The 18,039-nt window shown below is 44.2% G+C and overlaps 1 protein-coding gene across 3 annotated transcripts in view; it reads left to right on the top strand.

The window, feature by feature from the left end:
* LOC124008281 (ATP-binding cassette sub-family C member 4-like) overlaps positions 1 to 15,350 on the top strand; it is a 29,383-nt gene extending 14,033 nt beyond the window's left edge. For 2 of the 3 annotated variants that reach the window (XM_046319436.1, XM_046319437.1), the window contains exons 12-30: positions 868 to 962; positions 1,066 to 1,152; positions 3,182 to 3,278; positions 3,501 to 3,698; positions 4,307 to 4,444; positions 4,571 to 4,608; positions 5,607 to 5,713; positions 5,874 to 6,020; positions 6,193 to 6,272; positions 6,384 to 6,534; positions 6,619 to 6,738; positions 6,900 to 7,010; positions 8,735 to 8,835; positions 11,873 to 12,220; positions 12,360 to 12,449; positions 12,575 to 12,747; positions 13,455 to 13,560; positions 14,336 to 14,470; positions 14,654 to 15,350. In XM_046319436.1, coding sequence (XP_046175392.1) covers positions 868 to 962; positions 1,066 to 1,152; positions 3,182 to 3,278; positions 3,501 to 3,698; positions 4,307 to 4,444; positions 4,571 to 4,608; positions 5,607 to 5,713; positions 5,874 to 6,020; positions 6,193 to 6,272; positions 6,384 to 6,534; positions 6,619 to 6,738; positions 6,900 to 7,010; positions 8,735 to 8,835; positions 11,873 to 12,220; positions 12,360 to 12,449; positions 12,575 to 12,747; positions 13,455 to 13,560; positions 14,336 to 14,470; positions 14,654 to 14,740 — 2,409 coding nt within the window. In that variant the 3' untranslated portion in view covers positions 14,741 to 15,350. Of the gene's footprint in view, positions 1 to 867; positions 963 to 1,065; positions 1,153 to 3,181; positions 3,279 to 3,500; positions 3,699 to 4,306; positions 4,445 to 4,570; positions 4,609 to 5,606; positions 5,714 to 5,873; positions 6,021 to 6,192; positions 6,273 to 6,383; positions 6,535 to 6,618; positions 6,739 to 6,872; positions 7,011 to 8,734; positions 8,836 to 11,872; positions 12,221 to 12,359; positions 12,450 to 12,574; positions 12,748 to 13,454; positions 13,561 to 14,335; positions 14,471 to 14,653 lie in introns of those variants that run through there. The other variant, XM_046319438.1, reaches the window with a different exon arrangement.
* Positions 15,351 to 18,039: the final 2,689 nt, after the last annotated feature.

The following is an 18,039-nucleotide window of genomic DNA, read 5'->3' on the forward strand; positions in this document are numbered from 1 at the left end:
ACTGTCCTCTCTGCTCTATTGAACACATACACGCTGTCCTCTCTGCCCTATTGAACACATACACGCTGTCCTCTCTGCCCTATTGAACATAAACATGCTGTCCTCTCTGTCCTATTGAACACATACACGCTGTCCTCTCTGTCCTATTGAATACATACACGCTGTCCTCTGCCCTATTGAACACATACACGCTGTCCTCTGCCCTATTGAACACATACACGCTGTCCTCTCTGCCCTATTGAACATAAACATGCTGTCCTCTCTGTCCTATTGAACACATACACGCTGTCCTCTCTGCCCTATTGAATACATACACGATGTCCTCTCTGCCCTATTGAACACATACACGCTGTCCTCTCTGCCCTATTGAACACAATGTGAGACTAGCTTCAAGGTCTCACAACCACATCCCATGAAACAGACATCGGCTCTACAAACACTTCCTCTTTGATCAGAGGACTGGACTTTTAGCCACACATTCACTTGCCATGGAGAACGCTTCAAACCAATCAAATCAAATGTATTTGTATAACCCTTCTTACATCAGCTGATATCTCAAAGTGCTGTACAGAAACCCAGCCTAAAACCCCAAACAGCAATCAATGCAGGTGTAGAAGCACGGTGGCTAGGAAAAACTCCCTAGAAAGGCCAAAACCTAGGAAGAAATCTAGAGAGGAACCACACACACAGTGATCTGTAGTGAGTGTCACGTCCCCAACCGTGCACTCTGTAACACTACCACTGTGTACAAGCTGCATTTTCTCTGTGTGGAAGATCATGTCCTGCACATAGTCATTATGGTCCTCCTGTTTTGAGGGATTGTGGGTCCTATTAACTCCTGTCGTCTCTTGTCCCTTCTGTGTTCAGGACATGGAGCTGCTGCCAGACGGGGACCTGACAGTGATAGGGGACAGAGGAGCCACCCTCAGTGGGGGACAGAAAGCTAGAGTGAACCTGGCCCGGTAAGACCACAGCTCCACTTCAAACCAGAGTAGAAATGAGTTGAGGTACATTCTATAGATGAATATCCTCCTGTCTCTATCTGAAAGCCTTGTTGTGTCTCAGGGCTGTGTACCAGGATGCTGATATCTACCTGCTGGACGACCCTCTAAGTGCTGTTGATGCTGAGGTCGGGAGACACCTGTTTGAACAGTGAGTTAACCACAGTTTCAGCTAAACAGTTAAAAAAAGAAGAATTTATACACAACTGAATAGTGATGCAATACACTGCTAGAACTTTGCTCTCGGTACACGTCTCAACATGACTGTAAAAGAGCAAAACTATAGAAAACACAAACCGACTGGGCACACACTGGTTGAGTCCAAGTTGTTTCCACGTCATTTCAATGAAATGATGTTGAACCAATGTGGAATAGATGTAGAATTGACATTTGTGCAAGCGCATCCATTTTGCACCACCGTAATCCTCACTCTCCTTGTCCTTATAAGGGGTCACGGGGATTGCCACAGGGTAGCTCACCAAGTCTAAACAAGATGTGCAACTGTAACATTGGCTAAGCAAGGACAGTACCTCCAAGGATCATGCGCAAAGCATACAGCAATGTATTCCTCTCTTACTTGTAATGCAGTGAATGAACTACTGACTTACTGAAGCATAAACTGGAATGTGTACAGTACTTCCACTATTGTTCTGGGGCGTTATGAAGCATTCTGTTCCTGCTCCTGTCCCCCAGTCCTTTGTTGGTGGCTGGTGATTTATCTGGCAGGGTAGCAGAAAGCCTGGAGTGTTCTATTCCAACCTCCCTGAGGTCTCTATCAAAGCAGAGGGGGCCGGTGGGGACCAGTGAGGGTAGGAAGGCAGGAAAAGGAGTGGTGCTGCTGCCACTGTCAAGCACACAATGGCAACAGAGCCCTACTCTACCGCTTCCTGTCACATGACATGGTCAAATCAAATTTATTTATATAGCCCTTCGTACATCAGCTGATCTCTCAAAGTGCTGTACAGAAACCCAGCCTAAAACCCCAAACGGCAAGCAATGCAGGTGTAGAAGCACGGTCCCCTGGAAAGTGTTCATAATGGAACCAGCAGGGCAGTGACTAGAGGTGGGCAGCACTTTTACTGTGCAGGGCTCACATGTCTAAAAAGCTATAATGGTTAGAACAGGTTTCAATAGCATTGTAAGTGTAAATCTGTGTTTTTGGTGTGGATGCTGTCACAGACCTGCCAACATGCACACATTTTACCTACCAACTATGCAATTCTGTCCATGTATGAGATTGAGTTAAAAGTATGCAGAAATTAATGGGGCCTGACTTGATTTTAATAAATACATCCACTGAGTAAATCATCCCGATTTGAGCTGCAACACACAGACATGTATGGAGTTTGTGTCAACAGATATGGTGATTTAATACATCATTATTCGACATAGCTACCCTGCGTCTGCCCCTCCTGTTTGATGTGATGCTGAGTTTGCCGACCGTCGGCTGTACTTACACATGGACAAATCCCTTTTCGGCTCTGTGTGTTGTGGAAAGGTAAACTCATTGTTTCAAGCTAATGTTAGCAAACATAAGCTGGGCATTCAGTGGGCTCTAAAGTGCCAGCAGTTCATTTGCTAGTGAAAGGAATGAAATGCAAATACTAAAAATAACTGGTCTCATTTGGGTGAGTGTGATATACATTTAATACTGCGTCCCATTAGTTGTATTTTCCACGTAACATTACGCAACCTGATAGGCTATAATGATCAAACATCAATAAAAACATCCTGGCATTAAATTGAGTGGGGAGTTTAGAAGACTGCACGATGAAGAATGAGTGAGTGTCTGGTATTAGCTATAGAGGAAATGCTTCTAAAATGCCTTTGCACTAGATTTGAGATTTTATCAATTTCGAAAATCTGAAATTATGTATGCGCTGCAAAGAAATCCAATAGGCACCTTTTACCTAGGCTGAAACAGCGGACTCTTCTAGAGAACAGCGTTCAGGTTCCCTTTGTGGTAGCCTACTTAAGCTTTGTGTAGCCAGTTTGATCTGTGTAGATGCGATCATATTTTTTCAAAATGACTTTGCTTTTGTTATTTAGGAACCATGTCTAAAAAGCAAATACTTGTGAGCTGGCCCTAGTGATTGTCACCTCTCAAACAGGGCCAATCTCCAATTTGCCGGTGCGCATCTGGTACTCTAAAAAGTCTCTCTATTTCCATGTGTGTTCAGGTGTATCTGTGGTATTCTGAAGAATAAGCCCCGCATCCTGGTCACCCACCAGTTGCAGTACCTCCAAGCAGCCAACCAGATCCTCGTCCTCAAGGAGGTGTGTTCAACATTCCACACACACTTTAAGACTACATAGGAGCACATATGCACTACCCTGTGCTTAAGTTAATGCAGGACCTGCACTGCATGCGGGTGTGGTTGGTTACCATGGGTTACTGTAAACACACGTAGGAACATCTGTATAAATGCAGACCGACTTAAACATTACATACAAACTCCAGATGTTTGGTGGGGTGTGACTTTCGTGTGTCTGTTTCAGGGTCACATGGTGGCAAGGGGGACGTACAGCGAACTCCAGCGCTCTGGGGTCGACTTCACCTCCCTCCTGAAGAGGGAAGAGGAGGGGCCACAAGCCCCAGGGGTGGAGACTGAAAGCCGCTCGCCATGCAGCCGCACCCTCTCGCAGAATTCAGAGGTCTCCCACACCTCCTCCAAAGATGGAACTGAACAGCTTCCGGTGGGTCCCGCCCACTTCCGGTCCAGTCCTTAGATACTGTCACTAGGAGCATTTTCACTCTGCCCCTGATATTTTGTAGCAAAGCAGTGAGTGAATAAAAAGTTACCCGTGCTTGCTCTTTTTGTCCACAAGGCATTGCGTACAAACTTTTAGTAGAAGTTTGCCAGACAGCAAAGTCCGTCACACGTAATATCTCAGACAACAGCATTGACCTGATTTTGACGACCTTTGGGTGAATGATGCCTTGCCATAGAAATCCGGCATTTACACAATTACACTTATTTGGCCCAAGGGGGGGGGGGGGAGTTTACTGTTGCCTTGTAATTTTAGTAGAACCTATGTGCAAGCCACAGCAAAGTACATGTTGTACTTTCCTTAAAAAAACTACTTTCATTTGGATCTTGTTGACATGCTCAGATTCCCCAACACAGGGGTTGTGTAAGTTCTCAACTTCCCTCGTGCTTAAACTATGTAGAGGTTCATCTCCTACACAGAGTGCACAGAATGATTCACTAGACATGATATCTGTGCAACGTAATGTTATTTTATTTGCAGTGGCTTTAATGAATAACCCCCACTAAATCCTATTGTGTTTGTGTGTAATGCAGGCAGAGCCTGTCCAGACCGTAGTCGAGGAGAGCCGCTCGGAGGGGACCATCGGCGTCGGCCTCTATGTCAAGTACCTGAAGGCAGGCGCCAACATCCTGGTGTTGATAGGAGTTGTATTACTCCAGTTCCTAGCTCAGGTAATGACATCATAACCCCAGTACAACTACATGGTTAAAAGCAGCGCTAGTAGTGTGGAAGAAACTCAATCTGATGACGACTTCATTAAATGATATAGGTCTACTAACAAATGTTTTTGTGTGCAGGCAGCATATATTCTGCAGGACTGGTGGTTGGCATATTGGTAAGATGTTTTCATTTCACTGTTCATTTTCAGTCATGCAACTGTCATGATACATTTACATTACATTTACATTTAAGTCATTTAGCAGACGCTCTTATCCAGAGCGACTTACAAATTGGTGCATTCACCTTATGACATCCAGTGGAACAGTCACTTTACAATAGTGCATCTAAATCTTAAATGGGGGGGGGGGGTGAGAGGGAATACTTATCCTATCCTAGGTATTCCTTAAAGAGGTGGGGTTTCAGGTGTCTCCGGAAGGTGGTGATTGACTCCGCTGTCCTGGCGTCGTGAGGGAGTTTGTTCCACCATTGGGGGGGCCAAAGCAGCGAACAGTTTTGACTGGGCTGAGCGGGAGCTGTACTTCCTCAGTGGTAGGGAGGCGAGCAGGCCAGAGGTGGATGAACGCAGTGCCCTTGTTTGGGTGTAGGGCCTGATCAGAGCCTGGAGGTACTGAGGTGCCGTTCCCCTCACAGCTCCGTAGGCAAGCACCATGGTCTTGTAGCGGATGCGAGCTTCAACTGGAAGCCAGTGGAGAGAACGGAGGAGCGGGGTGACGTGAGAGAACTTGGGAAGATTGAACACCAGACGGGCTACGGCGTTCTGATGAGTTGAAGGGGTTTAATGGCACAGGCAGGGAGCCCAGCCAACAGCGAGTTGCAGTAATCCAGACGGGAGATGACAAGTGCCTGGATTAGGACCTGCGCCGCTTCCTGTGTGAGGCAGGGTCGTACTCTGCGAATGTTGTAGAGCATGAACCTACAGGAACGGGCCACCGCCTTGATGTTGGTTGAGAACGACAGGGTGTTGTCCAGGATCACGCCAAGGTTCTTAGCGCTTTGGGAGGAGGACACAATGGAGTTGTCAACCGTGATGGCGAGATCATGGAACGGGCAGTCCTTCCCCGGGAGGAAGAGCAGCTCCGTCTTGATACCCTTTTAACATGCCGTGTTGAGACTGGCTCTGTGCTTTACCTCTGTCTCCTCTGTGATTGACAGGGCAGGAGAGCAGGAGAAGCTCAACGTTAACGGCACTGTGACCATCCAAAATGGTGTCAACGTCACTGAACAGCTGAACCTGGATTTCTACCTCGGCATTTACGCAGGTGAGACACAGTGGAAACCCTACTCAGGAGTTGTTTTGATACTCCTAGAATAGTGTCATGCAGGCTCTTTTTTTCCTCCATAACCTTTGTGCGTCTGTCTGTGTTACAAAATGTGTGCTTCAGAATGTAACATTCTGAAATGGGAAATCTGTGTTTTCAGGTTTGACTGGAGCAACTCTCATCTTTGGCTTTGCCAGGAGTCTGGTGATGTTCAATGTGCTGGTGAAAGCTGCTCAGTCTCTTCATAACCGCATGTTCAACTCTATCCTCCGGACACCTGTACGCTTCTTTGACGTCAACCCAATTGGTGAGCCATAAGCCAATGCGCAAACTGGAACACATAGGGAAAGCAATTTTCTTTTGCCACAGTTTCTGTGTTGAGAGACGCTACATTGTTTGCTTAAGGTCAAACATTAATACATCTGTAGACAAAGAAAGAAGTCTTTAAATTCCTGGTCTTGTCTTCTGTTGTGCCCCAGGAAGAGTCCTCAACCGCTTCTCTAAGGACATTGGCCAACTGGATGCGGCCTTACCTTGGACCTTTGTGGACTTCATTCAGGTGAGCCACGACACATTTTGGCCGGTCATTTTCAAAGTATTTACTATTTGATCACCAGTTAACCTGTTCCCTCTCCTCTGGTTATTTCTTTGGGCCTGTTTTCCTGAGTAGATATTCCTGCAGATCATCGGTGTGGTTGCTGTAGCGGCCTCCGTCATCCCCTGGATCCTCATCCCATTGGCTCCTCTTATCATCGTCTTCCTGTTCCTGAGACGCTACTTCCTGCAGACGTCACGAGATGTCAAGCGCCTGGAATCCACCAGTGAGTGCCAATGGCCTTTTTTGCTTAATAGTGTGTGTGTGTGTGCACATGGACAGTAATCAGTAACCGTGTGTCTCTCTGCAGCTCGGAGTCCAGTCTTTTCCCACCTGTCCTCGTCCCTCCAAGGTCTGTGGACGATTCGAGCCTTCAGAGCTGAGGAGCGATTCCAAAATACCTTTGACGTTTATCAGGATCTGCACTCAGGTGATTGTCCTTTCAATGCTACCTTACTTCCATTTTGTTTGTCTCCAATGGGTCTAAGTACATTGATGGAGAATGATATTTAATAACATGTATAAATTCTACCCAGTCTCCGCTCTGTGCGGTCCGTTCTATAGGAATATAACTGAATCAGTGTCTCTCAGAATCCTGGTTCCTGTTCCTGGTCACCTCTCGCTGGTTCGCCGTCCGCCTGGATGGCATGTGCGCCGTTTTCGTCACCATCACCGCCTTCGGCTGCCTTCTGCTCCGAGACCGTAAGGGACAACGGCACACAGAGCCAACACAATTACAGAGTACAGTCGTGGCCAAAAGTTTTGAGAATGAGACAAATATTAATTTCCACAAAGTTTGCTGCTTTCAGTGTCTTTAGATATTTTTGTCAGATGTTACTATGGAATACTGAAGTATAATTACAAGCATTTCATAAGTGTCAAAGGCTTTTATTGACAATTACATAAAGTTGATGCAAAGAGTCAATATTTGCAGTGTTGACCCTTCTTTTTCAAGACCTCTGCAATCCGCCCTGGCATGCTGTCAATTAACTTCTGGTCCACTGATGGCAGCCCATTCTTGCATAATCAATGCTTGGAGTTTGTCCGAATTTGTGAGGTTTTGTTTGTCCACTCGCCTCTTGAGAATTGACCACAAGTTCTCAATGGGATTAAGGTCTGGGGAGTTTCCTGGCCATGGACACAAAATATCAATGTTTTGTTCCCCGAGCCACTTAGTTATCACTTTTGCCTTATGGCAAGGAGCGCCATCATGCTGGAAAAGGCATTGTTCTTCACCAAACTGTTCCTGGATGGTTGGGAGAAGTTGCTCTCGGAGGATGTGTTGGTACCATTCTTTATTCATGGCTGTGTTCTTAGGCAAAATTGTGAGTGAGCCCACTCCCTTGGCTGAGAAGCAACCCGACACATGAATGGTCTCAGGATGCTTTACTGTTGGCATGACACAGGACTGATGGTTGCGCTCACCTTGTCTTCTCCGGACAAGCTTTTTTCCGGATGCCCCAAACAATCGGAAAGGGGATTCATTAGAGAAAATGACTTGACCCCAGGCCGGCAGTCCAATCCCTGTACCTTTTGCAGAATATCAGTCTGTCCCTGATGTTTTTCCTGGAGAGAAGAGGCTTCTTTGCTGCCCTTCTTGACACCAGGCCATCCTCCAAAAGTCTTTGCCTCACTGTCCGTGCAGATGCACTCACACCTGCCTGCTGCCACTCCTGAGCAAGCTCTGTACTGGTGGTTCCCTGATCCCGCAGCTGAATCAACTTTAGGAGGCGGCCCTTGCGCTAGCTGGAATTTCTTGGGTGCCCTGAAGCCTTCTGCACAACAATTGAACCTCTCTCCTTGAAGATCTTGATGATCTGATAAATGGTTGATTTCGGTGCAATCTTACTGGCAGCAATATCCTTGCCTGTGAAGCCCGTTTTGTGCAAAGCAATGATGACGGCACGCGTTTCCTTGCAGGTAACCATGGTTGACAGAGGAAGAACAATGATTCCAAGCACCACCCTCCTTTTGAAGCTTCCAGTCTGTTATTCGAACTCGATCAGCATGACCAAGTGATCTCCAGCCTTGTCCTCGTCAACTCTCACACCTGTGTCAGTGATTCTCTCATTAACATGTCAGCTGGTCCTTTTGTGGCAGGGCTGAAATGCAGTGGAATTGTTTGGGGGGGGGGATTCAGTTCATTTGCATGGCAAAGAGAGGAGTTTGATCAGATGAATTGAAATGAATTGCACTCTTCATAACATTCTGGAGTATATGCAAATTGCCATCATACAAACTGAGACAGAAGACTTTGTGAAAATGTATATTTGTCATTCTCAAAGCTTTTGGCCAAGACTGTATACATGGGCTGAAGGAGGTTATGAAAACTGCAGCTTGTTGCCAGACCAGACCTAGAATAGCAATGATTGATTGAGCGTTGGGTCTAACCAGTGTCCTGTTTGTTTCTCCTTTGGCCTTGTTAGAGGTGGAGGCTGGATCTGTAGGCCTGGCGTTGTCCTACGCTGTGACTCTCATGGGGATGTTCCAGTGGGGGGTACGGCAGAGTGCTGAGGTGGAGAACATGGTGAGACAACCAGATATGTAGAGGAACACCTGTTTTTACAATCAACCCCTTCTTCAGAGATTCTACATGCTTTACAAACCCACCAGACAACTTAGTCTGGAAGTATGTTGATTGAAATGTGTAACCCAGTTCTCAGAACTATTAGTGGTCATTCTGAAACTGCCTCCTGGTCTATTTGGCCTTTCATCTTGTTTATGCTGGTTTTCATGCCAGTGTTGTCTTTGGCTATGCCGGATTAAGGAAAGGAAATAAAGGAAAACGTCCCTGGCGGACGGAACAGATATGACAGCTGGTAATACAAAGAAAAGGGGGATTGGGTTTGAGTGAAAGAGTGAGAAGACTTGAGGAACAAAGGGAGAAGCCATGCTATCGTAAATACAGTATCTTATGCATTCTAAATTACCGCCCATTTGGAAAATGAAAATGCAGTAAATATTTACTCTGAGCTGCGCTTCGGTAGGTTGGTGGTTGATGGAAGGTCGTGTTGCCCAACAGAGTCCTTTGTCCTTTGAAGAATATCTCTGCTGGTAAATTGGATACGTTGTAGTAATGTCGTTGTGTGGTAGACGGGATACTCTGTCTGTTCTTTCCTAGCCCACGTCTTCAGCTGCTGTTGCTAACTTAACAGCTAGGAGGTCTCACTTCTGTAGTGAATAAGAGTTCAAAGTTCATACCATTCATAACCAAAGCTCACGCTGAGGTTGGCTTTGTTCTGTAGTTATTATCTGAACCATTCTGACATCGGATCGTCATCCTAATGTACCCGGAAAAGCTGACATGTTAGTTCTTTTAACGTATGGACCGTCGTCCTCACATCCTCGGAACAGGAGGTTATATTGTCGTCAAGGCTTTATATAGTGGAGAGAGAAGGGTGTGGTTTTATAACACATGTCTCTTCACAGGGGTGGGCCACTGTTGAGCAGAGCCTAACCTTATGAAAACCCAAATCTCTCATTTGGAAGATTTTGATCATTTGATCTTTTCACCAATAATTTTATATTCAAACATTTAAATTGCACAACAATTCCATGTGAATCTGATAACTCTAATGTGTAGACTTTCCACTGTAGAGTTTGTCATTCTATCATTGATGAGAATGTCTCAGATGACATTGTATTCATTAACCTCTTAGTCCTACCTGGCACGCAGGCGTCCCATCTAGAGATCTGGAAATGCAAATGCGCTACGCTAAATGCTAATAGTATTAGTTAAAACTCAAACGATCATTAAAATACACATGCAGGGTATTGAATTAAAGCTACACTCGTTGTGAATCCAGGCAACAAGTCAGATTTTTAATATGCTTTTCGGTGAAAGCATGAGAAGCTATTATCTGATAGCATGTAACACCCAAAAAGACCCGCAGGGGACGTAAACAAAATAATTAGCATAGTCGTCGCTACACAAACCGCACAAATAAAATATAAAACATTCATTACCTTTGACCATCTTCTTTGTTGGCACTCCTAGATGTCCCATAATCACTATTGGGTCTTTTTGTCGATTAAATCGGTCCATATATATAGCCTAGATATCGATCTATGAAGACTGTGCGATAAACGGAAAAAAATAGCGTTTCATAACGTAACGTCATTTTTTTTAATTAAAAAAGTTGACGATAAACTTTCACAAAACACTTCGAAATACTTTTGTAATGCAACTTTAGGTATTAGTACACGTTAATAAGCGATAAAATTCATCAGGAGGCGATGTAAATTCTATAGGTGTCCGTCTGGAAAAATATGTCCGGAGAGCTCTCGACCAAAACATCCGGAGGGAATCGGTTCCCTTGTGTCGGTTTGACCAAGAATCAAAGCCGAATCAAATGACAAGACTCTAGACATCGTGTGGAAGCTGTAGGCACTGTAACCTCGGCCTCATTTAATTTGGTTCTTCTTGAACAATTCCTGGAAGTGGCGCATGGATATTTATTTCCATTTTCAGTGATCAGATTTTCCTGCACATTTCGATGAAACGCACGTTCTGTTATAGTCCACAGCAGTGATTTAACCAGTTTTATAAACGTCTGAGGGTTTTCTATCCACTCATACTAATCATATGCATATACTATATTCCTGGCATGAGCAGCAGGGCGCTGAAATGTTGCGCGATTTTTAACAGAATGTTCGAAAAAGTAGGGGGTAGGACTAACAGGTTAAGTACCAACCCATATGTTCAACTGGTTGGATTACCAAAATATGGTTCATTTCCCCCCACCTTCTGATGTTCCCAGAATCTTTATGTTAACCAAGGAATTTTCAAATGTCACACCAGTAGGGTAGAGTGGAAAAGGGGGGGAAAGAGGTATATATGACCGTCATAAACCTACCCCCAGGCCAACGTCATGACACCAGGATGGAATGTTCGTCCATAACATCTTTCAAGAATCCAGCCTGAGGGGTTTTCTGAAGCTTCTTAATGCAGCTCTCTATAGTGCTTTTAGTTTCAAGTTTAAATGTACTGCACAAGTACAGTGTGACATGCCTTTTATTGCCAGCTCTAAACCCAACAATGCAGTACTAAAAATAACAGAACAAAATCACATGAGAAATAGAAGAACAGCATGTGAAGTGAGTAAGCTATATTTGGGGTCAGTCAGTTCCAGTACCATATTTACAATGGGCAGGGTTACTGGAGTGATAGGGTTGGGGTAACTAGGCATCAGAATGTATGATAAACAGAGGAGCAGCCGTTAATATGATTGTGTGTGCAAGAGTCCTGTGAGTGAGCATAGAGACAAAATGAAATACAAGGGTCAACTCTGATAGTTTGTGTAGCCATTTTGTTAGCTATTTAGCAGTCTTATGGCTTGGGGATAGAAGCTGTTCAGGAGCCTGTTTGTGTCGGACTTGATGCACTGGTACCACTTACTGTGCGGAAGCAGAGAGAACAGTCTATGGCTTGGGTTGCTGGAATCTGGGCCTTCCTTCCTGGATGGCAGTGAGATCGCCCCCAATGATGTACTGTGCTGCTTAGACGCCATGCTAGTACAAAAGCCAGGGCTGTTTGACTGACATGGTTTATTCACCGTCCTCAGATGACGTCAGTGGAGAGGGTGGTGGAGTACACAGAGCTGGAGAGTGAAGCACCCTGGGAAACCCAGAAGCGTCCTCCTCCTGAGTGGCCGAGCCAAGGCCTCATCACCTTTGACCGAGTCAGCTTCTCCTACAGCTCAGACGGACCTGTGGTCCTGAAGGACATGAAGGCCATGTTCAGGCCCAAAGAGAAGGTTGGCATCGTGGGCAGGACCGGTGCGGGGAAAAGCTCCCTGGTATCGGCGCTCTTCCGCCTGGCAGAGCCAGAGGGCAGGATCTACATTGACGGAGTTCTGACCTCCGAGATCGGCCTCCATGACCTGCGCCAGAAGATGTCCATCATACCTCAGGTAGCTACTGTTGGTGGGTCTTCTGTGGGTGCTCTGTCCCTTAGTCCATCTAAATGTAGTAAAGGAAAGGCTCCTAGTTCAGATATGGCTCTGTTAGAGCTTATTACATTTTTCTGTTTGTGGCCCGTCTGTTCTGCAGGACCCAGTGCTTTTCACCGGCACCATGAGGAAGAACCTGGACCCTTTCAGCCAGCACACAGACGAGGACCTGTGGAACGCTCTCCAAGAGGTACTGCTCCTCAGACTCTTATTGATACAGTAGCGGGACATACTCTCACGTATTGACATACAGGTTAATGTGTGTTTTTGGTGGCATTGATCAGGCTCTTACTCCAGTAACTGTTTCCTCTCCAGGTCCAGCTGAAGTCTGCGGTGGAGGAGCTGCCCAATAAGATGGAGACGGTTCTGGCCGAGTCGGGCTCCAACTTCAGTGTGGGTCAGAGGCAGCTGGTCTGTCTGGCCCGAGCCGTTCTGAGGAAGAACCGCATCCTCATCATAGACGAGGCCACAGCCAACGTGGACCCCAGGTACAGAGCTGCCTCTCTCATACACACGTATTGCCATAGAGGACATCCTGTCTGTCCTTTCGAGCTGAGCAGCAGAGGCAGCTGATATGCTGCATTCATAACCAAGTGGGAAGGTGGTATTTACCACTTATGACTGGGAAAAACCACTTGAAAGCCCCTCCAACTAGTAATTACTAGTGGGGAAACTCATCTATCATCCCTGAGTTTTGACTTTTCTCACATGCTGACTTCACCTACTAAGAAAATTCTCGATAACATCTGTAGCTCAGTTGGTAGAGCATGACGCTTGTAACGCCAGGGTAGTGGGTTCGATCCCCGGGACCACCCATACGTAGAATGTATGCACACATGACTGTAAGTCGCTTTGGATAAAAGCGTCTGCTAAATGGCATATATTATTATTATATTATATATATTTGACAGTAAAACCATACTTTAAAAAAATAAAAAAATAAATGTACTTATGGTTTTCCAACACTTGTTCACAGGCATGATAGCTGTCATTTTAGTTTGATGCAGCCTCTTGTCAATTAGCCACTCGTCTTTTCTCAATTAGTTGAAAGCATCCAACTGGTAATTACCACCTTCCCACTTGGTTATGAATGCAACATAAGACTGGGAGGCATCTAGTAGTAGAGGAAAGTGTGTGTGTGTGTTTCTTCCTCCCAGCTGAGTGTGTCCTCCCTGTCTGTGTCCTGGCTCTGTAGAACAGACGAGTTGATCCAGAAGACGATACGAGACAAATTCAGGGAGTGCACCGTTCTCACCATCGCCCACCGCCTCAACACCATCATAGACAGCGACCGCATTCTGGTGAGAGCTCTCCAGTTACCCAGTTGGGTGATCATTGTGTATCTGTCTACTCTAGAGTATTATTTTATATATATATACACTATTCAAAAGTTTGGGGTCACTTAAAAATGTCCTTGTTTTTAAAATAACATCATTGTTAATGTTGTAAATAGAGGTCGGCCGATTATGATTTTTCAACGCCGATACTGATTATCGGAGGACCAAAAAAAAGCCGATGTAGATTTATTTTTTTATTTTTTTAAATAATGACAATTACAACAATACTGAATGAACACTTATTTTAACTTAATATAAAACATCAATAAATCAATTTAGCCTCAAATAAATAATGAAACATGTTCAATTTGGTTTAAATAATGCAAAAACAAAGTGTTGGAGAAGTAATATGTGCCATGTAAAATATGTGCCATGTAAAACAGCTACCGTTTAAGTTCCTTGCTCAGAACATGAGAACATGTGAAAGTTGGTGGTTCCTTTTAACATGAGACTTCGATATTCCAAGGTAAGAGGTTTTTAGGTTGTAGTTAATATAGTATTTATAGGACTATTTCTCTCTATACCATTTGTATTTCATATACCTTTGACTATTGGATGTTCTTATAGTCATTTAGAACCGTAACAATGTCTACACTGTATTTCTAATTAATTTGATGGACCACAAAATGTGCTTTTCTTTCAAGAACATTTCTAAGTGACCCCAAGGGCTTGTCGGGTCCTTTTTGTATCCCTAATGATAGACCATATATTACTTACTATAACTTCATTCTGTTCCCAGGTTCTAGACGCGGGTCATATCCACGAATACGACGAGCCCTACACCCTACTTCAGAACCACGACGGTATCTTCTTTAATATGGTCCAGCAGACAGGCAGGCAGGAGGCTGTTGCCCTCCTGCAGTCAGCTAAACAGGTAAGTAGCACACTGACTCAACAGAGCCTGTCCACTTCACTCTCCCACTGTTCTCTGGCAGTGAAATAGCTTACTGCTCAAAGTGACACAGATGTGTGGGAGTAGTGTTCTTGTGCATCCACCACATAACTCTGGCTTTTCGGGTTGGCATACACTAACATTGGTTGTCTCGTCTTGATTCAGGCATACAACAGCCGGAGTCGTCCCAGTACGAGCAATGGAGGGGTCGGAGCGGACGGCAACTTGGTCATCTTTGAGACGGCCCTGTAACAGCCTGGAAGATGCTTTGGCTATTGTTTAAAGCCTGGACTACTGCTCCTCAGAGTTGGCTCGCACTGCAATCCCATGGCATTCTCCAGTCTACAGAGATCAACAGTGCCTTATCACCCTGCAAAAACTCCATGTCGGAAACTCCATTTGGACAGGAAGCTGCAAAGAGGTGGAACGGTTTGGTCGAGTGTGTCATAGGCGGAGTTGAGTCAAATCCACTTATGCAGTTGTTGGGATTTTTCCCCAAGCTAAGAAAGTTGGGATGGGGTACGTGGTGGGGAAACACTAAACGTTAACCATCCCTTATTTATTTAGCTTTTTTATTTATCAAACAAACATGCAGTAACCAATCGATTTTAAAGGAATAACCATCGAGACCCATGACAATTGATTGTATAATCGTGACTTGACTGATAAATATTTTTTGCCAGACTTGTGTCCACAATTTACAATGGCCAAAATATGAGAACTCTTTCCTTAGATTCATTTACGTGGCCTATTGTCTGGTTATATAACCAATGTAATGTAGTTTAGTGCCTTCATTTTTTTTGCAGCAGTTTTAGATTAATCATCTTTGTATAATTCATATTTATTAAAAATGTAACGTGTATTCCATGTAAAAACAGAAGTTATTTAGCTATACCAAATCAATCTCATGTAAAATGTAACACTATGTACACCAGTGATTTGTCTAATCTTTTACAACTTATTTGCATCAGCAGCTCCAAATGCAGTATTTACTGTAGTCACTGCATCAAATAGTGCTTGCGAATGTCTTCTGAAACTCAATACTCGGCAGTTTGATTATGAATCCCACTAAATATTTGGTCAAAGGGCAATTTCTCAGGCAAAAAATTGTGCTGATACTGTCTGGGAGTGGCCTGAGAGAAGGGGGGGAACTGACAATTGGCTTATTGGCAGAGGTTTGGAATGCTCTTAGTGGTCTAACTAATTTACCGCATGGTGACGTCACCATGGAAGGCCAAAACTCTCAAAATTGCCTGAAATTTCAGCCTGTGTTTTCAAACAGCTCTTACGTTACAAGGGCTTCGTAATTTCAGTATTACTCCAACCTCAGTCTGGAAACATTTTATAAAACAGGAAAATCACATGACTGCACTGGATTAAGAAATGGTTAGTCACGTAGATTAGAACTGTGATTAGTGAGGAATATTTAAAAACAAGTCGCACGCCGTATTCGAACTGGCAACCTAACCTAGGAAAGTCACGTTTGACTGCACTGGGACTTGAAATGGCGTATACAGGAGCTTTTCTAGCTTGTAATCGATAGAATTGACTGTGCCTGTTTATATTCAGCATTGATCCTCAGGTCTTGTCGGATGAGTTTTCTTCAATGAATATCACTCACATTTCTAATTGATTCAATCTGTAGTGCAGAAGACCCCCCCCCCATTATAGCATGATTGAAATGCAAAGGTTATTTCTGATTAAGCTGCTGTGGCGTTTACCTTATTGCCTTTCAATCTCATTTGCGCTATAGCGTGGGACTTCCGCCATACAGACTGAATAAAGCCCCTAATCAACATTTATACAATTTGTAAAATCATCTCGTTGATGTGGTGAAAACCACATTTATAAATCCTGTGACTTTCCTTATTAGATGTTCTGTTGAGGGCAGAAACAAAGGTGATTGTGTAAATTCAGGAATAGGGGTTGGGGTAAGGTAAGAAAACAAACCACACTGCAATTCGAAACCTCTGGCAGCAACAAGATTAGAACCTGTGACCTTCTGGTCCCTATCCCTGTACCTACAGTTGGAAGTTTACATACACCTTAGCCAAATACATTTAAACTCAGTTTTTTCACAATTCCTGACATTTAATCCTAGTAAAAATTCCCTGTCTTAGGTCAGTTAGGATCACCACTTTATTTTAAGAATGTGAAATGTCAAAATAATAATAATTTACTTCAGCTTTTTATTTTTTTTCATCACATTCCCAATTGGGTCAGAAGTTTACATACCAAATACTAGTTGAGTGTAACATTGTCTTAAAATTGTTTAACTTGGGTCAAACAATTCAGGTAGCCTTCCACAAGCTTCCCACAATAAGTTGAGTGAATTTTGGCCCATTCCTCCTGACAGCTGGTGTAACTGAGTCAGGTTTGTAGGCCTCCTTGCTCGCACATGCTTTTTCAGATCTGCCCACAGATTTTCTATAGGATTGAGGTCGGGGCTTTGTAATGGCCACTCCAATACCTTGACTTTGTTGTCCTTAAGCCATTTTGCCACAACTTTGGAAGTATGCTTGGGGTCATTGTCCATTTGGAAGACCCATTTGCGACCAAGCTTTAACTTCATGACTGTCTTGATGTTGCTTCAATATAAACATAATTTGCCTTCCTCATGAGGCCATCCATTTTGTGAAGTGCACCAGTCCCTCCTGCAGCAAAGCACCCCCACAACATGATGCTGCCACCCCCGTGCTTCATGGTTGGGATGGTGTTCTTCGGCTTGCAAGCATCTCCCTTTTCCTCCAAACATAACGATGGTCATTATGGCCAAACAGTTCTATTTTTGTTTCATCAGACCAGAGGACATTTCTTCAAAAAGTACGATCTTTGTCCCCATGTGCAGTTGCAAACTGTATTCTGACTTTTTTTATGGCGGTTTTGGAGCAGTGGCTTCTTCCTTTCTGAGCAGCCTTTCAGGTTATGTGGATATAGATACCTTTGTACCCGTTTCCTCCAGCATCTTCACAAGGTCCTTTGCTTTTGTTCTGGGATTGATTTGCACTTCTCGCACCAAAGTACGTTCATCTCTAGGAGACAGAACGCATCTCCTTCCTGAGCGGTATGACGGATGAATGGTCCCATGGTGTTTGTACAGATGAACGTGGCACCTTCAGGCATTTGGAAATTGATCCCAAGGATGAATGAGACTTGTGGAGGTCTGCAAAAAAAAGAACTGAGGTCTTGGCTGATTTCTTTTGATTTTCCCATGATGTCAAGCAAAGAGACACTGATTTTGAAGGTAGGCCTTTGAAATACATCCACAGGTACACCTCCAATTGACTCATGATGTCAATTAGCCTATCAGAAGCTTCTAAAGCCATGACATTTTCTGGAATTTTCCATGCTGTTTATTAAAGGCACAGTCAACTTAGTGGATGTAAACTTCTGGCACACCGGAATACAGTGATACAGTGCATTATAAGTGAAATAATCTAAGCAATTGTTGGAAAAATTACTTGTCTTGCACAAAGTAGATGTCCTAACCGACTTGCCAAAACTATAGTTTGTTCACAAATGTCTTGAGTGGTTGAAAAATGAGTTTTAAT

This window comes from Oncorhynchus gorbuscha, linkage group LG21 (genome assembly GCF_021184085.1).
Source record: "Oncorhynchus gorbuscha isolate QuinsamMale2020 ecotype Even-year linkage group LG21, OgorEven_v1.0, whole genome shotgun sequence".
In the NCBI taxonomy this organism is placed as follows: domain Eukaryota; kingdom Metazoa; phylum Chordata; class Actinopteri; order Salmoniformes; family Salmonidae; genus Oncorhynchus; species Oncorhynchus gorbuscha.